Source organism: Apis cerana, linkage group LG5 (assembly GCF_029169275.1).
Source record: "Apis cerana isolate GH-2021 linkage group LG5, AcerK_1.0, whole genome shotgun sequence".
NCBI lineage: Eukaryota > Metazoa > Arthropoda > Insecta > Hymenoptera > Apidae > Apis > Apis cerana.
Window position 1 is genome coordinate 9,786,694 of NC_083856.1, and position 23,063 is coordinate 9,809,756.

A 23,063-nucleotide genomic window follows, 5' to 3' on the forward strand; every position below is an offset into this window, starting at 1 on the left:
CGCGCGTTATTGCATGTGCACGTGTTTCCGTTAACTAACTTGCCGAAAATGCGCGATTTATATCTACAAAAAAATAAATGCATATCTATTTAAAATTTAATCTTGTGAATAATTAAAATTTTTTCGTAAAATTTTACTACATAATATAAAGTATTGTGCATTAATAGAAAAAATTAAAATCAATTCATTAAGAAGTATAAGACAATTGAAAATGAAAATGTATGAAAATGAAGTAAAAATAAAACATGGTGAAATCGTTTGTTCATCATCAGAATTAGATTTAGGTGTTACTTTGAAAAGTGGTCAAAGTTTTAGGTGAATTTTTTATAATATTATAAAATATTAATCATTTAAAACAATGATATCTTTTAAGATATATACATAACCAACATTTTTTTGATATTTGTAATTTTTGTAGTTCTAATATTTTAATTTGTTGTTTTATTTGCAAATTTTTAAATAAAAATATTTCTTATAAAATATCTCTTCTTTATGACATAAATATATTATATATTTTTTTTCTTATTTATATATATCACATTGTATTTTATAGATGGTTTTGTCATAATAATGGATATCGAGGAGTGTTTGATGGATGTGTTTGGACTCTTACACAAAATAATACACATTTGTCCTACATTGTGCAAGGTCCATTAATAGATTCTAAAAATTATGATGAGATTTTATCTGAATATTTCAGATTAAATGAATGTTTAACAGATCTGTGCAAAAGATGGACTGCAATAGATCAACATTTTAAAAAATCCTTAAATAAAATAAATGGTGTTAGAATATTAAATCAAAATGTTGTTGAAAACGTCTTTTCTTTTATATGTAGTTCAAATAATAATATTCAAAGGTATATATAAAAAAATATTTTAGTTTATTAATTTTATTTATTATATTTTTATTTTAGAATATCAAGAATGGTAGAAAAATTATGTACATTGTTTGGTGAAAAAATTTGTTCAATTGAGGGCAAAAATTATTATAATTTTCCATCTATTGAGGCATTAGCAAATGAAAATGTTGAAAATATATTAAAAATAGAAAAATTTGGATATCGTGCAAAATACATAGCAAATGCAGCAAAATGTCTAATTGAACTTGGTGGAAAAGAATGGTTATTAAATTTACACAAAAAAACTAATGTATCATATATTCAAGCTAGAAAACAATTAATTACTCTTCCTGGGATTGGTCCAAAAGTTGCAGATTGTATATGTTTAATGTCATTAGGCCATTTAGAATCTATTCCTGTAGATACTCATATTTTTCAAATAGCTAAAACAAATTATTTACCTCATTTAAAACAATATAAAACTGTTACTCCAAAAATTCATGAGGAAATTGGTAATTATTTACGTGAATTATGGGGTCCTTTAGCTGGTTGGGCTCAAGCTCTTGTTTTTTGTGCAAAAATTAATGATATTGTTACCACATCAAATTATAAATATAAAAATAATACAAATAATAAATCATTTCATCATTACAATTTAAAAAATCTTAAAAAATAATATATATTTATTATACAACAGATTTTTATTTAAATTAATATTTTTTACTTAATAATCTTTCTTAATTTTTATATTATATTATATATATTATATTACATTTAGAAAAATGTACAAAATCATGTAAAAACTTAAATTCTAATTTTTCTTTCATTCAAATATTTACAATATTATTGTCTAATAATTATAAGATTTTATAAACTATTTAAGTCATGACTGAGAGAATAATCATGTGTACATTTTTTCTTTTTTTTTCGACTCATACCCACTAATGCAAAATCAAAATCATCTAGAATCATATAATCTGTTTCATATAATTCTAATTCATCTTTCTCATTCTCATCATCACTATCTGAAAAAAAAAAAACAATATATATATATATATATATATAATATGAATTATTTATAAATAATATATTTTTTTATAAATGAAACTAAGAACTTACTTGAATGAGTTTTTAATATATCGGCAAAGATACTTTGAGTAAGATATCGTAATCCAGGAAACATAGTTGATAAATATGCTCTATGCGATGATTTTAATACAGACAAGCAAGTTACTTGTAAAGACACTGGTACAGAACAACTACAAGTCAATCTCATTTTACTTTGCGCAGCTGTGGAACATACCATAGGATACAACATAAAATCTCTTAATCCAGTAAAAGCAATACCTAAATAAAGAAATTCATTATATTCATTCAGAAAAAAAATATAAAATGCTGACAGTTATAATATCAAATTTACCTAATGATTTTCTATTAAGGAAAAATTCTAAAGTGCCCCTCCAAGTATCCAAATATATACCTATTAAACTACCTTGCCCAAAACAAGGACCATATTTACGTTTTTCACCACCATGTTGTATATATCCTTGATAAGAAAAACCAAAAGATTCTCTATCAAGTCCAAGAAATGAACAAAAAACATGTTTTGTATTATTTAAATCCACTTTATTTGTTCCCACTCCAACCATCTAAAAATATTTCATTATTAATAAAAAATGAAAGTATATATTCATTTTACATTAATAATATACATGCATCATTAATTCCCATTGAAAACACTTACAATATCCGTTCCATAAACAGGTGTGAGCATTTTAATTTCCCAATAATGATATCTTCCTTTTTCTAATATTTTGTTACCTCTCACAGCTGCTGTACCATAACTATATCCATTGTGAAATTTAACTTCTAAATCATTTTTTGATAAAATTATAGTATATGTAGCATTTTCCTTGTCCCATGCCCATTCATGTACTGAATATATAAATAATAAATTATAATTTAAAAAATAAAATTTATATGAAGTTTAATAAAGTAAAAAATTTTATTCAAATTACTTGTTTTTGAATAAAAAAAAAAAGATTTTAATATTATTTTAAATATTTTTTTATATTACCATTATTTTCTCCACAATTACAATCTTGCGAATTACAATTACAAAACTTTGCATACTGAGCCAATGATATAGGATCGTATTCGAAATTCATAATTCTAAAATTCTGAAATTAAACATTTTTATTAATCAATTATTAATTATTCTTTCACAAATTAAATGATGATATAATATATAATGTTATATTCTGATTTACTTACGATTAACCTTGATTTTTAACTGCTGTAAAAGTTACATATTATTTGTATACATCTATACGAACATTGCAAACACATATTTCTATATATATACATGTATATAATGTATCGTAATATTATAATCATAAATTTATAAATTTTTATGAAGAATGTAATTAAAAAAATAATAATAATGTTAAATAATTATATATGAATATAATTTTCTATCATATTTTTTAAAATTTTATCTAGTTATTTTTTTAAAATTTAATAACATAATTTAAAAAATAATTTAATAATAAATTATATGTATAATTATATGTATATTTTATTAAAATTAATATCTAAAAACTTAATATGCAATAACATAAAAAAATATTTTATATTTAATAATTGAAAAATTAAAAATTATATAGTTTACTAGTTCAATAGGTTACTAGACTAGATTGGTAGAATTGTTTAAATTATTCGAAGCAAATTTCGGTCTTCTATTGAAGTTACGCAAGCAGCAATTGTGCACTCTTATCAAGTTTTTTGAATTTTCAATAAAATTTTATAAAAAAAATGTTACGCTTTGTAGGAAGACAAATAAATAACACCTTAAGAAATTCTTTAATTCCATATAATACAGTTATAAGACAAAATATTCGTGCTTCACATGATGGACCGCAAGAAACTGAAGAAGAATTTAACAAACAGTATGTGACCTATCTGAATCGTACAAATCTTGATCATTGGGAATTTCGTCAAGCTATGAATAAATTAGCGGGTTAGTAATTATGTAATCATATTTTTTTTTACGATTACATCTATTATTTTTTTAATAATTTGAGTTATCTTTTAAATAATTTAAATCGAACAGTGACGTTCTATTTTCAAAAAATTTTTCGAATACCTTTCGTTTTCTTATTTATTTAAATAGTTAATTGAAACAGTTAATATTGTAATAATTCATATAATAATACTGAAAATTATTTTTTCAGCTATGGATCTTGTACCTGATCCAAGTATCATATGTGCAGCATTAAGAGCTTGCAGACGATTAAATGATTTTGCTCTTGCTATCAGGGTTTTGGAGATGGTAAAGGATAAATGTGGATCTAAGGTTAAAGAAATTTATCCTTACATATTACAAGAAATCAAACCTACTTTAGATGAATTAGGTATTAATACGATAGAAGAACTTGGTTATGATAAACCTGAATTAGCACTTCAATCAATTGATGATATACATTAATTAAGTTATTTACTTAAATTTGATAAACATAGTATCTATGCATAGAGGTGCTTCATGTTAGACCTTTTCATAAATAAACAAAAAGTCACTTTTCGAATTAGAATAAAATAATATTTGTTGTTGATAATATTTATCATGCTATATCGTATTTGAAATATATTTATGAATTGGAAAAATATATAAAGATATATAATACCTATATATTGTTCTTAAGATTATTGAAAGTAACAAAACAAAATGATATGTATACATTATATTTTAATTTCTATTGGTTCCTTATGTTGTTTCTAAATTTTTAATATTTTTCAAGTTTTTCTTTTTTCATTCTTTTTACATCAAAAGTAACCAAAGCAGAAAGGTGACACAACAATGATATATGTACAAATTACATTTTAAGACACAATGATAAAGTCATGTACACATACATCTATAATTATCTAAAATGGTATTACATTTTTTCTGAAATGACATTAAACATAATTTATGTTCTGTATGATTTGTCATAAACAAGAAAAAAAATACAACATGGTCTTACATGGGAGTATCAATATATTACATTTTGTATGTAATGGCCATAGTTTTAAAAAACAATATAACAATTAATATCTAGTCATTGTGATTTGTTCTACTGATAATTATTAAATTTATCTATTTTCTTCTATAATGTTATAAAAACCTTCTTCTTTTTTGGTATCGTTCATACTTGGTGTCGAGGGCAGTTTGTTGTTTCAATGTTACGACTCTGCTCCTGACATACATATTTTTAAAGAGAACAATGTACTATATATCTACAGGAACTTCATTTATAATAAAAACACATGTACTAAAAGATATTAATTAAACAAGTATCACAAATTTGTTATTAGAATTATAAGAAAATTATATGCATATATTATGACACACACACACACAGATACTAAAAAATATAAAAATGTAAGCAAAATTATTAAAATAACGCGAATTAATTTTCAAAAGTCAGTCACACATCCTTGCAAAACTGGAAACCGCAACATTGAAACAAGATTGCATTAATGAAAAAAAAAAATAATATTCTTCCTAACATTAAATATATTGTATAAAAGTGAGTTGGCATTTAAATGCATGAAAATGTTTCGATCTTTTTTTCATTAATAACAAAAATAAATACATTTTAGATTACCTGATAATAAAATAAAGAACAATACATGATTCTTTATTCTTATATTCTGTATATTATTAAAGTATATTATACAGAATGGAAATGAAAAAATTTTCATTTTGAGAATGATATAGTGTTCTTTATAATATCACTTAAAAATAATTTCCTAATATAACACAGTATACATACATTAAAAGTAATTATATTTTGTGGGTGTGCATTGAGACTTCAAATCCGTATGTCTTATTTTTCAAAAAATTATCTCTTATAGCCTATTTGTACCCGTCAGAAATGCTTAATTTTTTTTTTTCATTTATCACTACTGTCGATTATTAATGTATATTAATATGTATTGTAATATGTCTCTATCGCCAAAAAATGACTTGTTTTTTATTTTAATTTATCATAAAAATAGGCTACATATTATTATTTTTTAATTTAATAGTCAAATTTGATTTTAACTCAAACATTAGATTGAAATCCTGATATCATAAAATATTGATTATTTTCCATTGAATTTTAAAGATTTTTCAGATATATTAAATTTTTCAAACATTTTTAAATTTTATGTAAATTATGATTTATTTTTTATTTGAGAAAATTATCTATCATTTTTGAATTTAACGAATTTTTTCAATAAAAATTCTTTTTAGATTATTAATTTGATATAATTAAATTGCATAATTTTTTAATAATTATTTTTTCATAAATAATTTAAAACAAATTTTAATTTCTTTGGTATATCGATCATTCTTAAAGACCCGACACTAAGACTAGACGAAAATATTTGTATCCGTGTTTGCTTATTGGAAATATTAAATATCCAGACGGCGGATACTATCATTATAAATATATCGATGAAACTTGCATATTCAACGGTTTTTTTTCATCGAACGCAGTACTTTCTAAAAATTAGTACTATCTTTGAGAAATTGAATTACAAGTGATATTTCTAAGTGTCTACAATGAATCTTGAATACAAATATGATTACATTCAAGTCTCATGAATCATCAAACATTCAATCATTTTCACTCTCCAAACATATTCGCTATTCGTTATTGTTTCTCAACAAGAGGACACACTACACAATGATTCAGAAAAGACACAATCATTTTCCTTAATATTAATAACACATATCATTTCTAATACTCTCACTCTTTCTCTCATGAACACCACTAATGTGCACCTGTCGCATTTTGGTGTTAACATAAAAGCTTTATATTAACTATGTAAAACGCTTTATTCTGGACTAGAGACGGTTTGTTGTTGTTGACTATCTTCGTCTTTTACAACTTCGGCTTGCATAGCCTTCGTAAGAACATTAGCATCTTTTAATGATATCACTTGAAGAACTTGGTGTTCACCTGCAGCGTTTATCATTGTCATAGGATGCCCTTGAATAGTGACAGCTTCAATGCTAGTTTCTCCATTTCCGGGCTCAACCTTTGGGACTTGAACCATTGGTGTGACTACTTGCATTGTACCATCACTTTGAATATTGGCAACCATAGTTTGATACATACTAGCAGATACTGGTACTGTTATTACTCCTGAGACGGAAACAGGATAGCCTGAAACAAAGAAGCAACTGTCCTGTGTTCTGCCCCTGATCAGGCATTTCTTTGTATAGCAAACTGGAAAGTAAAAAGTAAAATTTAATTTAAAAAGCACATATCCGTATATATTCATATGATTGATATCAATAATAATTAAAGCAATTTTTATTTCAAAAATGTAATTTTGTATTAATTTTTTCGGATTTGTGCATTGATATTACCAGTTTACAATACAATTTTAAGTTTAAAAAACTACACAAATTTTCTTAAAATTTAAATAATAACTGAAATAATGTTGTTTTTCATAGAAAGCTAATAAAAAAATTTTTAAATTAATAGGGTGTGCTAAAGAAAAGTAGATATACTTACTCTATAATTTATATACATTTAATTTATTTGTTAAAAATGAATATTTTGCTTCCATATTCAGTGTTATCTTTTTTTTTGGCACACCCTTTTAACATCATATAATATCATTAATGTGCACATATAATTTTCGTCTATGCTTTAGAAAAAATAAGGCATTAATAAAAAGCAACAGATGTTTAAGCCATTCTATAAAATCAAATTGGATAAGCATAAATTATATGAATAAATTATATAAATTTTTATATTCAAAAAAATTTATTGATTCAAATAAATTAAAAAATAGCAATGAGTAGCTTAAACAAAGGCTGCTAAATACAACTATAAAATAATAAAAAACATCAACAAAAAATACTCTATGTACAGCAGTTTTATTTGTCTTTGTTTTAATTAAAGTAAATAACCAATTTTTGATAATAATGGTAAGTAGTGATTGTAAAACAGGGACAGGTTCTTTTTCTGATCTTGAAATACTTTCATTTATTTTATCGTTAAATTTAAAATCTTAAGAATCCATGAACTGAACAATTATATTTGTTTATGATATAGCTTTTTAGAATATTAAAAAATTTAATTTTTTATCAAAGGAATATGAATTATGCATGCAATATTTCAATATACAAATATATATTTTTTAAAAATATATACTAAAAAAAATATATACATGCCATATACATATGAATTTAATTTTATCGATCTCTTTGTAAAAAAAATTTGCATTTTATCATCTCAAAGAGAGAATAGTCTAAGAACATAGTCTATGAACATATACAAAACGACACAATATTGAAAACAATTTTTGTGTGCTATGGATTTAATTTTTCCTGATGCGATATTTTTGCGATAATATGAATTAATTATAAAAATCAACAATTATTGTGTGTTTTGATTTGCTCTTTCAATAATCTGTTACATATATCATGGATTCTTAAAGAAAAAAATTAAAATAAAGCTGTGCATAGCTCCGAGTGAAATTGCATATGTACAGTACCAAAAAAGAATAACTAATCGATATTCTACTTTCGTTGTACAAAATAGTAGAACACGTAGGTATTTTTCTTGAATGGAGCGTAGCAGACAGCATGCAAAACAACAAAGGATCCTGGGCCAGTAAAAAATTCACTGTTCAAGTAGCTCCTGGCCGGCGACGGTGCAGAGCCTATAGAAAACTGTTTTACCGTGTCCGTCTTCTCCTGTGAGAATGATTTGGCCATCTTGACCTAATGTTGCTTCTGTAACACTGTTTAGATCGACAGCAACGCTAGTACCTTCCGCACTGCCTGCTACTTCAGCAAGTGCTTGAACTTCCCCTTGACTTGTATGAATCTTTAAGTAAAAAATTCATTTATTTTTACAATTTTTTTAAATTAGAAAACAAAATATATTTACGATATGCGATAATGTATACTTACGGTAGCAACACCTTGAACTTGTGCTGTTGTACCATCTGGTAACGTAATTATTGGGTTACTAGGATCAACTTGAATAATTGATACGGTACCATCAGGATTTGTTATTGTTTGTAAAACTGCCGTAGGATATTGGGCCGTCATCTAGAACAATAAATAAAATATAAATTATGATAATTAAACTATAAATTTTTTTCATATTTCAAAAAACAAAATATGATATAATTGAAAAAATTACAAAAATTTCACACATATTATAACAAAATAAAATTTGTTTCAAATTATGATAATAATGATTATAAAAATAAATATAGATCAAACTCAAATAAGGGAAACCAAACACATGAACATAAACGCAAGTCACGTGTAAAGGAATTTCAAATTCTAATTTTTTTCTATATAAAATCAGAATTTAAAGAAACATCATGATCTCACAATGTACCATCAAAATTTAATTAATTTTTTTTTAAATTTGATTGATTTGTATTTAATAATTCAACTTTTTTGATCATGTTGTTTCGATCAATTTTTTTTTTTTGTACTCTATCCACTCCCACCTGAGTGGCAGTGGCAAGAGCTGTAGGAGACGCGGCAATGATTTGTGCTGGCGAAGAGTTTCCCTTAGATGAATCCGTGCTGCTGAGGCGAACAACTCCCACCGTCTGCTGTTGTTGTTGCGATTGTCCACCTTGTCCTTGACTGGATGAGTGCGATGGATGCGATGAGGAATGAGGAGTTGATTGTTGTATCAGTACATTTGATTTATCATCTTCTTCACTGAATGCAGGTAGAAGATCTTCTCTTCCATGAAATTTATAACAGTTTATTACAATTTGTCTTAATGCATGTGTCCAAGAAATCTAAAAAGAATGTATTAAAATAAAGATTAATAAAAAATTATTTAAGATATAAAATAAATATTTGAAAATTTTTAAATATTTATAAACCTTTTGTTTTTCATCTTCAGATCTTGCATCCATGCGTACATTTGCCCAAGGAAGTTCTTTTGGCCACCATGGAGGTCGTGTACTATCTCTTCCCCAACCAGGTTTACCTCTGCCTGTAGAATACTTTAACATTAATGGGATGAATGCTCTAAGTTGAGCTTGTGTCATTTTTTCCACAGGTGTCGGTATGCCATCTATTATAAGAGGTGGTAATTCATATAAAGATGGATCGTCTTGTACTGGTGGTGGAGCTTGTTGTGCAAGCGCACTTTCAAGTTCTTCCATTATAACATTTCTTAAATTTTTTACTACATCTTCTAACGGTTTTGCTCCAAATACTTTATAACTACTGTTTGGCTTTCCTGGAGTAGCTACTAATACTACTGCTTGTTGTCCAACTCGCGTTGCAAACTCATCTATAGTTTGCTGTAATTATATATATATATATATATGTATATATGTAAAATGATATATATATGATATATAATATATATAAATGATAAGATTAAATAAAATAAATTTTAATATATATTATAACATATACTTACTCTGAGTTTTCTTAAAAGTCTGTTTTGTTGTCTTTTTCTAATGCTAGGATTTGTTTCAAAACTATGAGGTCGTTTCCTCTTTTTTGCTGAGACAATGGCAGCAGCTGCAGCTACGCCAACAGGTCCTAAATTATTTTTATAAATTATTAATTATATATTTTCTTTTATATTTTATAATCCCACACCAAATAAAAAATGTCAGTAAAATATTAAAATTTCAATTTTTATAATATATATTTATTTTCAAAATGTATTTATTAATGTTTAAAAGTTTCTTATTATATTTATGTACATTTATTTATATTTAAATATGTTACTGACATTATATAAATATATATCTTTAGTTCATTCAAAACATAAAAAATGCAAAAGCAGTAATGATATGATACGTGCTTAATATTCAAGAATATATTATATATAATAATAATAAATTAAACTTGTAGATATATATATATATATAATTTATAAAATTAAAAATTATATTTTACAGAAAATTTGAAATATAAATAAATAATATACTCTTGAATTTTTTTTTGAATAAATGATAATGAACATCTACAAAATATTACATTTTTCTATAACATTTAAATAATAAACATAACAAAATAAATTTGCAAAATTGCACAAAAATAAACACAAATTTGCAAGAAAAATCTTGAACAACATGTAAGCTATGATATTTTAATAAAAACAACACAAAAGAGATGGTATATGAATTTTGAATATACAAATGAAAATGAAATATAAAACATATAATTAAAATGTATATAAAAAAACAGTGTTTCCATATATATAAAATATTAAAAATAGAAAGCAAATAATATATTACAGCACACAAACAATGTAAAATGCATTCAATAATAATGTGTTTTATTAATGGATTTTTAAATGAATATAAATATATATTTATAAATAATTTAATAATTTAAAAAATGAAATTAAAATAAGAAAAAAAAATTCATGTTGTATTGTCATGACATAAATGTAAAAAAAAACCTATTTGTTTACTTTTAAAAATGATATAATAATATATAATAATAATAAGATTCCTAAAAATCTTTTTGTTTATATTTAAATTTTATATTTAATAGTTACCATTAGATGTATCATTAGCAGGTAGTATTTACTTCTATTTTTCTGTCAATAATAAATCAAGATAACTTCAATTCTGCATATTTTTTAATTAATATAACTATTATAAAGTTGCAAAATATAATATCTTCATTATTTGTTTTAAAAATATGAATAATGATATATAAATTAATTTATATAAAATCAGAATTATATTATACATATTATTGATATTAATTATAAACTAAAATATATTATCAATTTGTAAAATTTAATTTATGAAGTTCTTTACTTATCTATGAGAATCAATCATTTAACATTATTGGTGCACCCAGTGTTACTTTTCTTTTGTAAATGAAAATGATTAGAATATAAATAACTCAAAAGATGAAAAAGCAAAAAAATGGAAATCACCATTAGCGTGTTTGATTTGCCAACCTGCAGCGGCGAGCTGGGCCGTCACATCATCATCCATGGCAGCAGTCATAAGATCACCTTCCTCATATGTTTCAGATCCACTACTTGGCTCTTCATCATCATCATCTGAGATTCTGTCCATTGTGCCAGACTCTGCACTGGGCAGAGAAACCATCTTCTTGTCTTCGTCACCCGTTTTGTCTTCAGTTATATTGCAATGCCCCGTAGAAACAAATGCCAATCTTTGATTTTTGATTTTTCTTCTACATCACCTTCTCCTAAATTGAAAGGAGCAAGTTTATATAAAAAATGAAAGATATAAAATAATAAATTTGTTCTTGTAAATAATATAAATAAATAACATAATATAAATTTTATAAAATAAAATTGTTTTAAATAAACTTTATATATTATATAGTCTGAATTTAATTTAACATAAAAAAATTATTTGTTTTTTATTTATATTATTTATTATATATGAGAAACTATTTATGTTATCTATAAGAAAAAATTTTAATGTAAAAATAAAAATAAAATATTTTATTAAATTATTAATAAATATTTAGGACATATTTAAAATATTTACACATAATAAGACATAATATATAAAACAATTATATATAAATATAAATTTTATAATAAAACAAAAAAGAAAGATTGATATTAAATATTTTAAAAGAAATCAAATATTAGCAATATTTAAATAGCAATATTTGATAAATGTATACATAGAAAAAAAAACATGAATGCTATTTTATATATATATGAACTATAAAGAATTGAAATATTGTAATCTCATTATGCATAAATACTAAATATTCTTTTGTGTAATCATTTTTATAGGATAAATTATGATATGAAACATACTGCATGATAAAGATAAAGTAGAGTAGATAAGAATCCAGAATGATGATACTATATATAGGTTGAATTTTAAAAACATAAACAACGAGTTTCAGACGAAAGCATTTCCCGCGCATAAATTTGGGATTCCCACGCATGACGAAACGCAAGATATTCGCGATAGGAAAAACAACTTCGTGAAAATGAAAAACGCGGAAAGTCGTAACGTGAACGTCGTCGTCGTCGCCGTGATCTGTGCATGAACACGAGATATTCGTGAAGCGTGATTGAAGCGTAGTGACCCAGTATTAAACTCGGCATGACAGCGAGTAAGAGATATTTGTAAGATGAATTTGACAGACGACAGGTGACAGACGACAGACGGCGGACGGCCAGTTAAGAAGGCTGGTAAGAGCGTGGCTTGGCAAAGCGTGACGAGATGAGAACAGAGAGAGAAGATGCGCCAAGCCGCGCACACGGCGCGTTTATTTGGTGATACTTGGGGGGGCAATGAAAATGCGCAGGGCACACGCAAAAGAGACCACCTCCGGGGCCGCAAAGCTCATGACCGCGGTACCGCGGAGCCATGGAGCAGGCCCAGTGAAAATCGCGAGTTGCGTACGCACCTTGTGTGTCCCGTGAGTGGTCACCCGATCAGGGAGGGCTCAGGGTTTCGCGTCTGCGGGGAGGCCGCCGTCGGCTACGCTCTCTCACCACGCCCTACGCTCGCGTCTCGCGGTCATCTCGCCACCCGTGTCAAACGCTCACCCGCACAGCACCACCACCGTGAGGCTAGCACGCGACCTTCTATCTCACCGCTCGTAACTCGCGTGTACGTCGCGCCACGCCACAACACGCACAACAGCCGCCATAGACACCATGGCCAGTTTCGCCAGCAGGCGTATCGATCGGCTACGCGGCTCTCCATCTCCACCACAACAAACGCGGCAGCGAGGCGGCCATTTTGAGCGAGCCTGCGCGGTGCACTCCAAGCAGACGATGCGAAATTGCCCTTATTTTGCGAATGCGCAACATCCGCGCATCGCCCGGGCCCTCAACGATCACTTACGTGCTAATAACGCACCGATATCTCTTCGGCACTCACCGATTTCCCGTGAAAATCTGCAAATAGATACCAGCGACCACGGAAACACGAACACCATATACATGTATACGAGTCTGGAATAACGTGATTGGATAGTGCTTCTGGGGTACGCGTTATGGCGTCCATCTGATGTACGTTCTTATTGGATCCTGAAACACGTGACTCTTGTTCTCAGCGTCCCTGGAGTGATGTTGCTGAGTTTCAGTCTAACCTAAACTTGTATATCTGAAACAGGTAGAAGCAATCGGTCCTTCACGTTGTTTTGACGTTTTCTATTCGAACGACTGCAGAATTGGTATGCAATTTTTTTTTATCATATAAATTTGAATAGCACTATTTTTTTTTATTAGTAATATTTGTATTTTTTATTATTTTCTCAAAAAGAGAAATTATTATAAATAATCGAAATTTAAAACATTTACTTTAAATGTCAAAATAATTTAAAGTGAAATATAATTGTATAAAATCAACATAAAAGAATATTAATTATAAGAGAGAAAATATATTTTGTATATATATTCTTTACAATCATTACATAAATCTAACAATATAAAAGTATATTATTTAAAAATAATATTTAATAGTATAAAATGTGTAAAGCAGCTTTACATATCACATCTGGAGTAGGGTAAATTATTAACTAAATATTAGTTTAGTGGTATTAACCAATTGGATTTTAAAATTATTGCTATTTAATTAAAACAATTATATCATAAAATTAGTTATTCATCATTTTTTTAAATATCTAATATCATTTTAAAAAATATAATATAATATAAAAATTATTAAATTAAATGCGAGGTTTAAAGTAAAATGTCTTAAATTTATGAATGAACATCATGTAAATAGAATTCAAAGTTATAAGACATTAAATAAGAAATTTTTATGTTAATCCAATTGGTTATAAATAATACCATCAATGGAAAATTGCTTCTAATTTCAAGCCCATGGCTTATTTTTATTGCACAACTTTCCAAACCAACCAGGTTCACAAAGACATGTATTATCAGGTTGACAAGTCCCATTTCTGCATGCTCTTGTGCACGCTGAACGTTGTGGAGATCGTCTACCAATTTCACAATGATCACCTTTAAAACCAGCAGGACATCTACATACATTATTCCCTTTGCATTTTCCTCCATTTAAACAGGGTATTACACATTTTGCTAAAAAAAAAAAAAAAATACATATTCATTATAAATAATATTTAAATTCCAATCATTATTAGTTTTACTTACAAAATTCACAATGTAATCCAAAATAACCTTTTGGACATTCACAAGTATCTTTCTGTACACATTTCCCTCCATTTAAACATTTTTCTGCACATATACCTAAAATTAATGCTTTAATTAAAAATATATATATATATCAAAAATACCTTAAATTTTATAGAAAAAATGCTGCATCTCAGACAATATGGGATTCGATTGGCTAGCACATCAGCAATTTCAGGAACAACTAAACCAGGAAAATTATTAGATTCAATTATAAGAGTAGATCATGCTGGAGAATTAGGAGCAGATAGAATATATGCTGGACAAATGGCTGTTTTAGGTATAAACATATTATAAATATATCAAAATATTATTTTTTTTTTAAATAAATTTAAATTCAATGTAGACACATAAGATAGGTAGAACTTCTGTTGGCCCAACTATTCAACATATGTGGGATCAAGAGAAAAAACATCGTGCAAAATTTGAAGAATTAATTACAAAATATCGTGTAAGACCCACTGTCTTAATACCTATTTGGAATGTTGCTGGATTTATTCTTGGTGCTGGTACAGCACTTATGGGAGAAAAAGCAGCTATGGCTTGCACTGTAGCTGTTGAAACAGTAATTACAGAGCATTATAATGATCAATTGCGCGCATTAGTAGAAAATGAAGAAAAAGTAGATGAAGAAATTTTAGAAACAATTAAAAAATTCCGTGATGAAGAACAAGAACATCATGACACAGGTATAGAACATGGTGCAGAACAAGCCCCATTTTATCAAGCTTTAACAAATATTATTAAATTTGGCTGTAAAACTGCTATATCAATATCTAAAGTTATATGATATTATTATATGAAAATGTTACATTAACGTATAAAAAATTAGTTTAATTTTAATGAAATAAAATAATATCTACTTTATATACATATACATATATTTTATTTTAATTTCAAAATACCTCCTTCACAATATGGTCCTTGAAATCCTGGTGGACATGAACAAACACCAGGTGCTGTACAATTTCCACCATTCATACAGTTTGGATAACACAATGCCTTTTTACAATGAGGTGGACCTAAATATCCATCTGGACAAGGTCCAGGATTAGGTTCTGCAATAAAAAATATTGCATGTAGAAAAGATTTATTTTCAAGATATTAATATTAATTAGAAAATTTGAATGGAATAAGTGTGATTTTAAATGTATTTTTTAATAAATCCATACATGATATTCTCAAATGAAATTAATTTAAATATTTTTGAATATATTAAGCAAGTACTGCATGCATAAATTCTATTTTATTTTTTACTTTAGTAAAAATTAGAAACAAACATCATTTATTATTATATCAGAAAGAAACAAAAAATATTGAGTTATTATTATCACATAAATTTAAGCAGATAGGCATGATTGCATTCCAACCAATATTTATATATGCTTCAATAGATTTAAAATAGATTTTTATGAATAAAAATTTTATGAATATCATAGAAGCAAAACAGAATTTTTTATTTTGATAATTGACTAAATTAATTAATTATTGATTAAATTATAATAATCGATTAAATCTTTGAGATAAAATTATATATATAGAGAACCTATTTGCTTGTTTAAAAATATTATTTAAAAATATATATAAATAAAATTTGCCATAAAATATTTTTTTATATTAAGTTAATATATAAAAGTATGTTTCATATGTCGTTCTTATTTAAATAGAAAAATAATTGAAATTTTCGTTAATTCAAAGTGTGTACCTTTGTTATAAAAATTTTTGTTATAAAAACTTTTTTTTTTTCTATTTTTATACAAATAAAAATTTTCACAGGATTAATTTTGATTTCGATTGTTTCTGATTGAAGCATGCAGCATATTAGGCGATTAATTATTGCTGATAAAAAATTGTCTGTGTGAGTGAGGAGTTTTCGTCGTGGGCGCGATTGACGCACTCACCGCGCACGGTGCATTCTTTTCTCAGGTTAAGACGAAGGGGTGTCCCATTTAAAGGTTTCCCCTTACGTGTCTCAATCATCAGACCGATGCCCAATTGCGCAATGCCCGAATTATTACCGGAACAGGGTAATAAGACGCTAAATTCTGTGATAATGAATTATGTATTTGTTAAATTTATGAATGTTTTGTTAATTGATAAAATTTATTAATTAACTAAAATGATTAAGTTGATAAATAAAACATAAATTACCCTTAGGTCTTTTAGGTACTCTTCCTTGCGTTTTGATTGTAATATATGGAGTTTTCAGAATTGTTTCGTCGAAAGATTTTAATCGATAAAAATTATAATAATATTTTTTTACACCGGATTTCCATGTAAAATTCACATATGTTACTTCGCTCGGAATAATCGGAAGTTTACTTTCGAATTCTGGATCCAATAGATAAGGTAAGACTCTACCTTCCGTAATCGCAAATATTTCCATTTCAACTCCTAAATGAAACAGAAAAAAAAGTCGATCATAATTTTATTATGATTTATCCATTGAAAAGTATGATAAAAATAAAAGTATATAAGAATTATTATTAAAATTAATACATTAAATTTATTTACATTTATTTTTTATATTAGATATAAAAACTGAAAATGAATTTTTATAATATGAAATATAAAAGTAATATAAAGAGATTTTAAAAAATAAAATTTTTTATCAAAAAATCAGATTAAAAAATTAATTTTTTTTATTAAAAAATCATAAAAATTAATATTATAATAGTAATAAAAATAATATTAAATGATAATTCTATCTATATTTCATATTAGAATCTATATTAGATAGATTATAAATTTTATTATATTATATTAAATAGAATCAATTCTTTAAAAAAAATATACAAGAGTTTTAAATACTTAAGATTAAAAATTAAATAGAACACGGTATAAAGAAAGAGAAAAAAGATGAAAACGAAAAAAGAGTACATAACTGAATACAAGTGGATGTTCGTGGCACGATAGTACCGGTATACATATAATAACTTACCGCTGAACATTTTGATCTGTTGCTGATCGATCCAGAGGGAAATGTCACCGGTTGGTTTGTGTCCATTGCCAGAACGATGGTGATGCCTTGCGGCCGCCGTGTCCAGAAGCAGAGCGATAGCCGCCGAGGCCAGGGCGGCTGCGGCCCACTGCATAATTAACGACGTGCCGCCAGGTGTTGCACAGTTTATGACTAGCCCCCTTGTGGCTACGTAAATCTATCTCTTTCTATAGTTCTGTTCCACTTGTTTGTGTGTGAATACCACTTGTGATTCGATGTGTGCAGGTCGATGGAACACGCCACAATTTGATGCGTGAAATTCAGGATTTCACGGCAAGACTTGAGATGAACAGGCACGTTCTCACGCACGCAATCTAATGAGCTGACACAACCAGAGACCAATATGAAGTTTCAGTGGGGATCAACTTTCGCGATCGAGAAAATGACTGACCGGTTGACCGACGACCAATTTCGCCGATGCTTCACCACTGCTTTCTGACTCTGTCGATAATGCAACCATACGATCACGCAATATTAAGACAACAAGACGCGTATTCACACGTGCGTACGGACCGCGTCTCTGCGGCAAACTGACTGACTGACTGACTGACTCAATGAGAAAAGGCCTACAGCAGCTCGTGTTCTTGCCGAGACCGCGAGCAAGATCTCTATCTCTTAAGGGGTCTCGATATATTTGGGGATAAGGGTGTGTGCACAACGATTCGCAGACAATATTCCGTTGAAAGTTGATCGTTAATAATAACATGATTTCCATTTTTTTTAATTTTTACTGTAATTTGTATTTGGCAAAATTTGAAATATTTTAAAAATTATCATTATTATAAAATATTTATATAAAACATTCTGATAATATAGATTTGATTATTTGAATGAGATAAAAATTATATGATTTAAAAAAAAATTGAAATATAATAATTCTTCAAAAATCGAAGTAACAAATTTAAATATTCATTCATTCAAACATTTGCTTATAATTGCGAGTAATCGATTTTAGAAATGTTTATGATATATATGATTGGCAAATGATCACCATCGATCAATCGATAAAAATAAAAAGAATCCATTTAGATTTAATCATCTGCATAAGTTTATCTTGGTAAGTTTATGATTTTATTAAAGACAAACATATTTTTTTCAGAAAATGAATATTTGCTATATATCTGGTAAATCAGAGACAGTCCATCGATATATTTTACGATCTACCAACCTATACCAATCTTCTTGAGACTCGAATATCGTCTACACGGATATATGGAAATCAGAATTCGGATTAGCAAATAAGGTGAAAAGAAATGGGTGGAAGGAACCAGTTTTTAAACGTCTTTGGCCGGGTTCCTCTTCTTCGTTTCTTCTTCCATTCTCTTTCGTACTTGTCTTGTCTTCTATTCCTCTCCTCGTCTTTTCTCAGTCTGTCTTTGCAATCGGTAAAGAGAATTTACTGCAGTTTGGACTTTGTTCCCAGGTTTGACATTAGGTCTGCTATTAAGTTATCAGTACCTTTCAATTTGTTTTAAATCTTTTGAATAACCCGCGAAGTGATAGAAATTTGTTGAATTTGAATAAATTCTGATACAATAAATTCTTGAAATAATAATTATTGATCACGAGTGATATTATATCAACTGCAGGAAAATCTTGTCTACATTTTATAATCATGTAAAATTTAAAAATTATTAAAAATTAGATATAAATTTATGAAATTTTAAGACATTTTTATTCTTTTTACTCATTACAATTTTTAATACATAAAATTTTTAATATACAGTTTGAAAGAATAACGAATTTTAAGATATTTCATCGTTTTCTTAGTGGAGCCCTTCTTAGCACAGTATCCTTCCATCGAATGTTCGACCACATTTCCATGGTCGTTTTGCAATCCGTTACAAAGGCCGGCTTGTTAGATGCCGTGGTATATACGACATGCACGATTTTACACTCTGGCGCTTGTGGTCGGTCAGGCCGCAAACATTTTTCGCGCCTCACAGAGAGAAGCAACTCTTCGCGACACGATTGATCATCTTCTGAAGAACACACCAAATCATGTAGAAAAACTTTCTACAAACAGGTGCAGGTGACGAAAGCTACATAAAACACTTTCAATATATGCTGGGTATCTTGCAATGGATTATATGATTCAAAAGAATATATTGAAAAATTTTTTAGGTAAATCAATCGTTGAATCTATACTTTATCTTATTAAAAAATCAATATATTTAATAATGAATATTAACTCTATATATAATATAAAAAAAAATGAGAAATATTTTTAATTTGTCGTATAACCTAGTTTTCATGAAAGTATATATGTTTATTTATGTACATTTTCAAGTAATTTTAATAAATAATATTTAAATCTTTTTATAAAAAAAATATTTTTATTTTTTATGCAATATTATTTTCTTTTCTATAAAACTTTTTTTATGAAATATACAAATATATATATATGAAAATATCAAATCTTTTGTAGCATCTATCTAATTCATAATCATATTTCTTTTTGTTTTTCTATTTAATTAATGGAATTGTTTGATTGGAATTATAAATCATGAAAATTTTGTTAATATTTAGAAAAAATCAATTTATCTTCTTTAAATGACAAATAATAAAGTTTATTTATTATTCTACAGCAACCGAGATGTATGATCTATGTATAACCGAAATCAATGCAAAAATAGAAAAGAAGCGCATAATAATGGAATTCTTATCAACTGCATTACTATTTCCGAGACTTCGAATGAAAGCTCAGTCGATGAATAATACATGGTATGCATTGTCATGGACCGAACTGTCTTCGATGAAATCATCTTGTCTAAGAAATTGCTTAATTTAATATTGCAAAATAATATTGAATTTACTATTTTTATCTCATATATATATATATATATCCTACATACTATATTCAGTAATTTTTAATTCTATGTAATTCATTTAAAAAAAATTAATGAATCATTTTTTTATTTCAAAATATCTATAATATTTTTTTAAATCTTATGGAAAATTTTAAAAATTCCACAAGATAATATTTTCATTTTTAAAAATCAAATCATGGTCATTTTTCAAGGGAGGATGGGGGTTGTTCTGGATCTATCGAGCAACAGATTTAGCAGAACGCTTAATGAATAGTTGATAATAGTATGCATTGTAGCCTGCATGTCCGAGGGTTGGGTCATCTAACAAATGGCCCATTGTTATCTCTTACAACTCTTTGGTTTTCCTCTTACTCCTTCTCTTCTTCGCTTTTTTCCCTTCATCCTTCTTTCACCGTGCACGAAACGGGCATACATATAGGATAATTCAGAAAAGAGAAACGATTTTCTTGCGCGCAGAATTATTATTATTCTCTTTAATAGATTGAAAAATACACAGTTTGGTAACTATCCACTATCCAAATTCTTACTACTTTTTATCCCAAAAAGAAAAAATAAACATCTTTTTGGTTTTTTCTTTATTTTTATTCAAATAATGAAAAAATATATAAAATTATTTATATATTTAAGTAATTAATTAAGTAATTAAGTAAATTAAAGTTAAAAAGATAATTTTTATGAAGGAAAGACGAAAAAATAATTAATTTTATGGCTATTATTTTCAAGCAATCAATTTTTAAATACTAGAATATGCGTCTAATAATCGGACAAAATTAGAGGATATTCGATAAATGATAACATGAGAGAATCGCGCATTCAATATATTATTGGCATGCTGAGAAGAAAAGGCCGTTTCATTCGATACACAACATACAATTGATCTGAACGTATACATATTATACACGGCTCACGAATGGAGGAGTGAGTCTCGAGGGGAGCAACCGGTGCCGGTTTATTCCCGATCGAATGTTTTTGTCCAACCATCGCAAACCTAATTGGATTCGCTACAAACCACCAACAGTCGTATACGGTAAAGCATTACGCAAAACTATATACCGTCAGCATAAATGCCGATTCACTGACCATCAATTCGTTTTGAGTTGCATTAATAAAAAAGCTCCTATATCGTACTTGTAAAAATCGAATTAGTTGTTTAATTACATTTATTGATGAATAGATATTAAAACCTATTCTTACATATCTTATAGAAACAACGATAAGGAAAAAAGTAAAAAAAATTATAAAATAGAAGTAAAAAAAATTATGTATTTATTAGATTATTCTTTTTTCAATGAGAATGTAATTTTTTTGCAATATGCATTAAAATATATTTCATATTATTCGTGATAAAGTAATTTATTTTTATTTCCAATATATAATATCTATTTATTGTTGTAATTTTTTGTAATTTATCTTGTAATTTGCAAAATATTGCACATCCGATCAGAATGTGCAACTTGTATATACGATCCCTTACTTTCATATACATCGACCTTATCTCTTTTTCTTCCGTAGGACACAACGAACACGACCTCGGTTTCTACATGGATACATAACTCTTCACAGGCAGTCAGGCGCTAATGTCGATGCATGTAACTGGCAGCAACCAGATTGTGCTACATTTCTGCATCATCGTCTACCTTCTCTTTTTGTCATTTTTTATCGCTTTTCTCACTAGTAAACAACGATAGAGAGATGTATCTACGAAATGGGGCAATTCCAAAACAACCAGGAAAGCAACCTATCGATATAAGATGGATTCTAAACAAAAAGATAGAAGAGTTGTATAAAAGAAAAAGATAGAAAAGGGATAAATATACGTTGGAAAGAGATGGAAAAAGGAAATGTTGGCGAAAAAGAAAAATTAAATTAAAAAGAATAAAAAAAGAAAGAACTTTCAAGAGATCAAGTTAGAGTACCGGCACAAAAAACCTGTCCCGCATAATTACATTATCGGTCACATCTCGTTCGACTTCTGTCCGCATAGCCCTTCATTGGACAACCGAATGCATTCTCATACAATAGAGGCCACAGTTGCCTGGAGAACGATGCAATAAGATCTCTGACGAAACTACAGGGGGTCTCAATCATGGTTTCTTTATCCAATTTTTTCCGATTCTTAGTAGAATCGGAATCAAATATTCTAATAATATTTTAACAAATTCAATAAAAATTTTCTGAGATCATTATTTCAGTTTGTCTTTTTACTTTAAAAAAAATATAACTTT

The 23,063-nt window shown here is 27.4% G+C and overlaps 6 protein-coding genes and 1 long non-coding RNA gene across 21 annotated transcripts; 4 read left to right on the forward strand and 3 right to left on the reverse strand.

The window, feature by feature from the left end:
- The first annotated feature begins 8 nt into the window (after nucleotides 1-8).
- Nucleotides 9-1,537, forward strand: LOC107994351 (N-glycosylase/DNA lyase). Its single transcript, XM_017051213.3, has 3 exons — nucleotides 9-315; nucleotides 554-859; nucleotides 917-1,537. Exons 1-3 carry the CDS (start codon nucleotides 212-214, stop codon nucleotides 1,515-1,517), a joined length of 1,011 nt encoding a protein of 336 aa, XP_016906702.2. The 5' UTR covers nucleotides 9-211; the 3' UTR covers nucleotides 1,518-1,537.
- On the reverse strand, nucleotides 1,524-3,343 carry LOC107994345 (SPRY domain-containing SOCS box protein 3-like). Of its 2 annotated transcripts, none has more exons than XM_017051206.3 (6): nucleotides 3,116-3,343; nucleotides 2,919-3,021; nucleotides 2,586-2,776; nucleotides 2,262-2,490; nucleotides 1,961-2,188; nucleotides 1,524-1,866 (listed from the first exon to the last, which is right to left on the reverse strand). In XM_017051206.3, exons 2-6 carry the CDS (start codon nucleotides 3,007-3,009, stop codon nucleotides 1,709-1,711), a joined length of 897 nt encoding a protein of 298 aa, XP_016906695.2. In that variant the 5' UTR covers nucleotides 3,010-3,021; nucleotides 3,116-3,343; the 3' UTR covers nucleotides 1,524-1,708. The 2 variants fall into 2 exon arrangements, with proteins under 2 accessions (XP_016906695.2, XP_028520890.2); XM_028665089.2 differs by having other exon boundaries at nucleotides 1,961-2,131; nucleotides 3,116-3,325.
- Nucleotides 3,344-3,518: 175 nt separating this feature from the next.
- On the forward strand, nucleotides 3,519-5,280 carry LOC107994347 (cytochrome c oxidase subunit 5A, mitochondrial). The gene is made up of 2 exons (XM_017051208.3): nucleotides 3,519-3,860; nucleotides 4,075-5,280. Exons 1-2 carry the CDS (start codon nucleotides 3,656-3,658, stop codon nucleotides 4,326-4,328), a joined length of 459 nt encoding a protein of 152 aa, XP_016906697.1. The 5' UTR covers nucleotides 3,519-3,655; the 3' UTR covers nucleotides 4,329-5,280.
- LOC107994338 (DNA-binding protein P3A2) lies at nucleotides 4,455-13,871 on the reverse strand. 10 transcript variants are annotated; one of them, XM_062075051.1, is made up of 8 exons: nucleotides 13,730-13,871; nucleotides 11,803-12,059; nucleotides 10,294-10,418; nucleotides 9,746-10,171; nucleotides 9,458-9,658; nucleotides 8,802-8,942; nucleotides 8,568-8,715; nucleotides 4,455-7,038 (listed from the first exon to the last, which is right to left on the reverse strand). In XM_062075051.1, exons 2-8 carry the CDS (start codon nucleotides 11,954-11,956, stop codon nucleotides 6,707-6,709), a joined length of 1,527 nt encoding a protein of 508 aa, XP_061931035.1. In that variant the 5' UTR covers nucleotides 11,957-12,059; nucleotides 13,730-13,871; the 3' UTR covers nucleotides 4,455-6,706. The 10 variants fall into 10 exon arrangements, with proteins under 10 accessions (XP_061931035.1, XP_016906682.1, XP_061931033.1 ...); XM_017051193.3 differs by having other exon boundaries at nucleotides 9,356-9,658; XM_062075049.1 differs by having other exon boundaries at nucleotides 11,779-12,059.
- Nucleotides 13,722-15,883, forward strand: LOC107994346 (5-demethoxyubiquinone hydroxylase, mitochondrial). Of its 2 annotated transcripts, XM_017051207.3 has the most exons (4): nucleotides 13,722-13,860; nucleotides 13,964-14,024; nucleotides 15,125-15,286; nucleotides 15,366-15,883. In XM_017051207.3, the coding sequence occupies exons 3-4, from the start codon at nucleotides 15,130-15,132 to the stop codon at nucleotides 15,794-15,796; spliced, it is 588 nt and encodes a 195-aa protein (XP_016906696.1). In that variant the 5' UTR covers nucleotides 13,722-13,860; nucleotides 13,964-14,024; nucleotides 15,125-15,129; the 3' UTR covers nucleotides 15,797-15,883. The 2 variants fall into 2 exon arrangements, with proteins under 2 accessions (XP_016906696.1, XP_061931064.1); XM_062075080.1 differs by lacking the exons at nucleotides 13,722-13,860; nucleotides 13,964-14,024 and adding an exon at nucleotides 14,740-14,880.
- Nucleotides 14,223-18,612, reverse strand: LOC107994343 (protein shifted). 2 transcript variants are annotated; one of them, XM_017051198.3, is made up of 6 exons: nucleotides 17,948-18,612; nucleotides 17,158-17,400; nucleotides 16,908-17,051; nucleotides 15,912-16,064; nucleotides 14,968-15,063; nucleotides 14,223-14,895 (listed from the first exon to the last, which is right to left on the reverse strand). In XM_017051198.3, exons 1-6 carry the CDS (start codon nucleotides 18,099-18,101, stop codon nucleotides 14,669-14,671), a joined length of 1,017 nt encoding a protein of 338 aa, XP_016906687.1. In that variant the 5' UTR covers nucleotides 18,102-18,612; the 3' UTR covers nucleotides 14,223-14,668. The 2 variants fall into 2 exon arrangements, with proteins under 2 accessions (XP_016906687.1, XP_016906688.1); XM_017051199.3 differs by lacking the exon at nucleotides 16,908-17,051 and having other exon boundaries at nucleotides 17,948-18,597.
- Nucleotides 18,613-18,887: 275 nt separating this feature from the next.
- On the forward strand, nucleotides 18,888-23,024 carry LOC107994350 (uncharacterized). 3 transcript variants are annotated; one of them, XR_009829721.1, is made up of 3 exons: nucleotides 18,888-20,131; nucleotides 20,596-20,731; nucleotides 21,562-23,024. It is a non-coding gene; the product is annotated as an uncharacterized LOC107994350 (long non-coding RNA). The 3 variants fall into 3 exon arrangements; XR_009829722.1 differs by having other exon boundaries at nucleotides 18,888-19,442; nucleotides 19,778-20,131; nucleotides 20,596-23,024; XR_009829720.1 differs by having other exon boundaries at nucleotides 20,596-23,024.
- Nucleotides 23,025-23,063: the final 39 nt, after the last annotated feature.

What these genes read in the sequence shown, in the direction of transcription:
- LOC107994345 (XM_017051206.3), bottom strand. Translation starts at nt 3,009, where the DNA reads ATGAATTTCGAATACGATCCTATATCATTGGCTCAGTATGCAAAGTTT. An exon ending in CTGTTTATGGAACGGATATT is followed by an intron (nt 2,491 to 2,585) that starts GTAAGTGTTTTC and finishes AAATATTTTTAG; the next exon opens with ATGGTTGGAGTGGGAACAAA. An exon ending in TATATTAAAAACTCATTCAA is followed by an intron (nt 1,867 to 1,960) that starts GTAAGTTCTTAG and finishes TTTTTTTTTCAG; the next exon opens with ATAGTGATGATGAGAATGAG.
- LOC107994346 (XM_017051207.3), top strand. Translation starts at nt 15,130, where the DNA reads ATGCTGCATCTCAGACAATATGGGATTCGATTGGCTAGCACATCAGCA. An exon ending in TGGACAAATGGCTGTTTTAG is followed by an intron (nt 15,287 to 15,365) that starts GTATAAACATAT and finishes CACATAAGATAG; the next exon opens with GTAGAACTTCTGTTGGCCCA.
- LOC107994351 (XM_017051213.3), top strand. Translation starts at nt 212, where the DNA reads ATGAAAATGTATGAAAATGAAGTAAAAATAAAACATGGTGAAATCGTT. An exon ending in AAAAGTGGTCAAAGTTTTAG is followed by an intron (nt 316 to 553) that starts GTGAATTTTTTA and finishes TGTATTTTATAG; the next exon opens with ATGGTTTTGTCATAATAATG. An exon ending in TCAAATAATAATATTCAAAG is followed by an intron (nt 860 to 916) that starts GTATATATAAAA and finishes TTTTTATTTTAG; the next exon opens with AATATCAAGAATGGTAGAAA.
- LOC107994347 (XM_017051208.3), top strand. Translation starts at nt 3,656, where the DNA reads ATGTTACGCTTTGTAGGAAGACAAATAAATAACACCTTAAGAAATTCT. An exon ending in AGCTATGAATAAATTAGCGG is followed by an intron (nt 3,861 to 4,074) that starts GTTAGTAATTAT and finishes TTATTTTTTCAG; the next exon opens with CTATGGATCTTGTACCTGAT.
- LOC107994338 (XM_017051190.3), bottom strand. Translation starts at nt 11,956, where the DNA reads ATGGTTTCTCTGCCCAGTGCAGAGTCTGGCACAATGGACAGAATCTCA. An exon ending in GACTTTTAAGAAAACTCAGA is followed by an intron (nt 10,172 to 10,293) that starts GTAAGTATATGT and finishes ATATAATTACAG; the next exon opens with CAAACTATAGATGAGTTTGC. An exon ending in CTGAAGATGAAAAACAAAAG is followed by an intron (nt 9,659 to 9,745) that starts GTTTATAAATAT and finishes CATTCTTTTTAG; the next exon opens with ATTTCTTGGACACATGCATT.
- LOC107994343 (XM_017051198.3), bottom strand. Translation starts at nt 18,101, where the DNA reads ATGCAGTGGGCCGCAGCCGCCCTGGCCTCGGCGGCTATCGCTCTGCTT. An exon ending in AGTACCTAAAAGACCTAAGG is followed by an intron (nt 17,052 to 17,157) that starts GTAATTTATGTT and finishes TCATTATCACAG; the next exon opens with AATTTAGCGTCTTATTACCC. An exon ending in AAAAGAATGCACCGTGCGCG is followed by an intron (nt 16,065 to 16,907) that starts GTGAGTGCGTCA and finishes TTTTTATTGCAG; the next exon opens with AACCTAATCCTGGACCTTGT.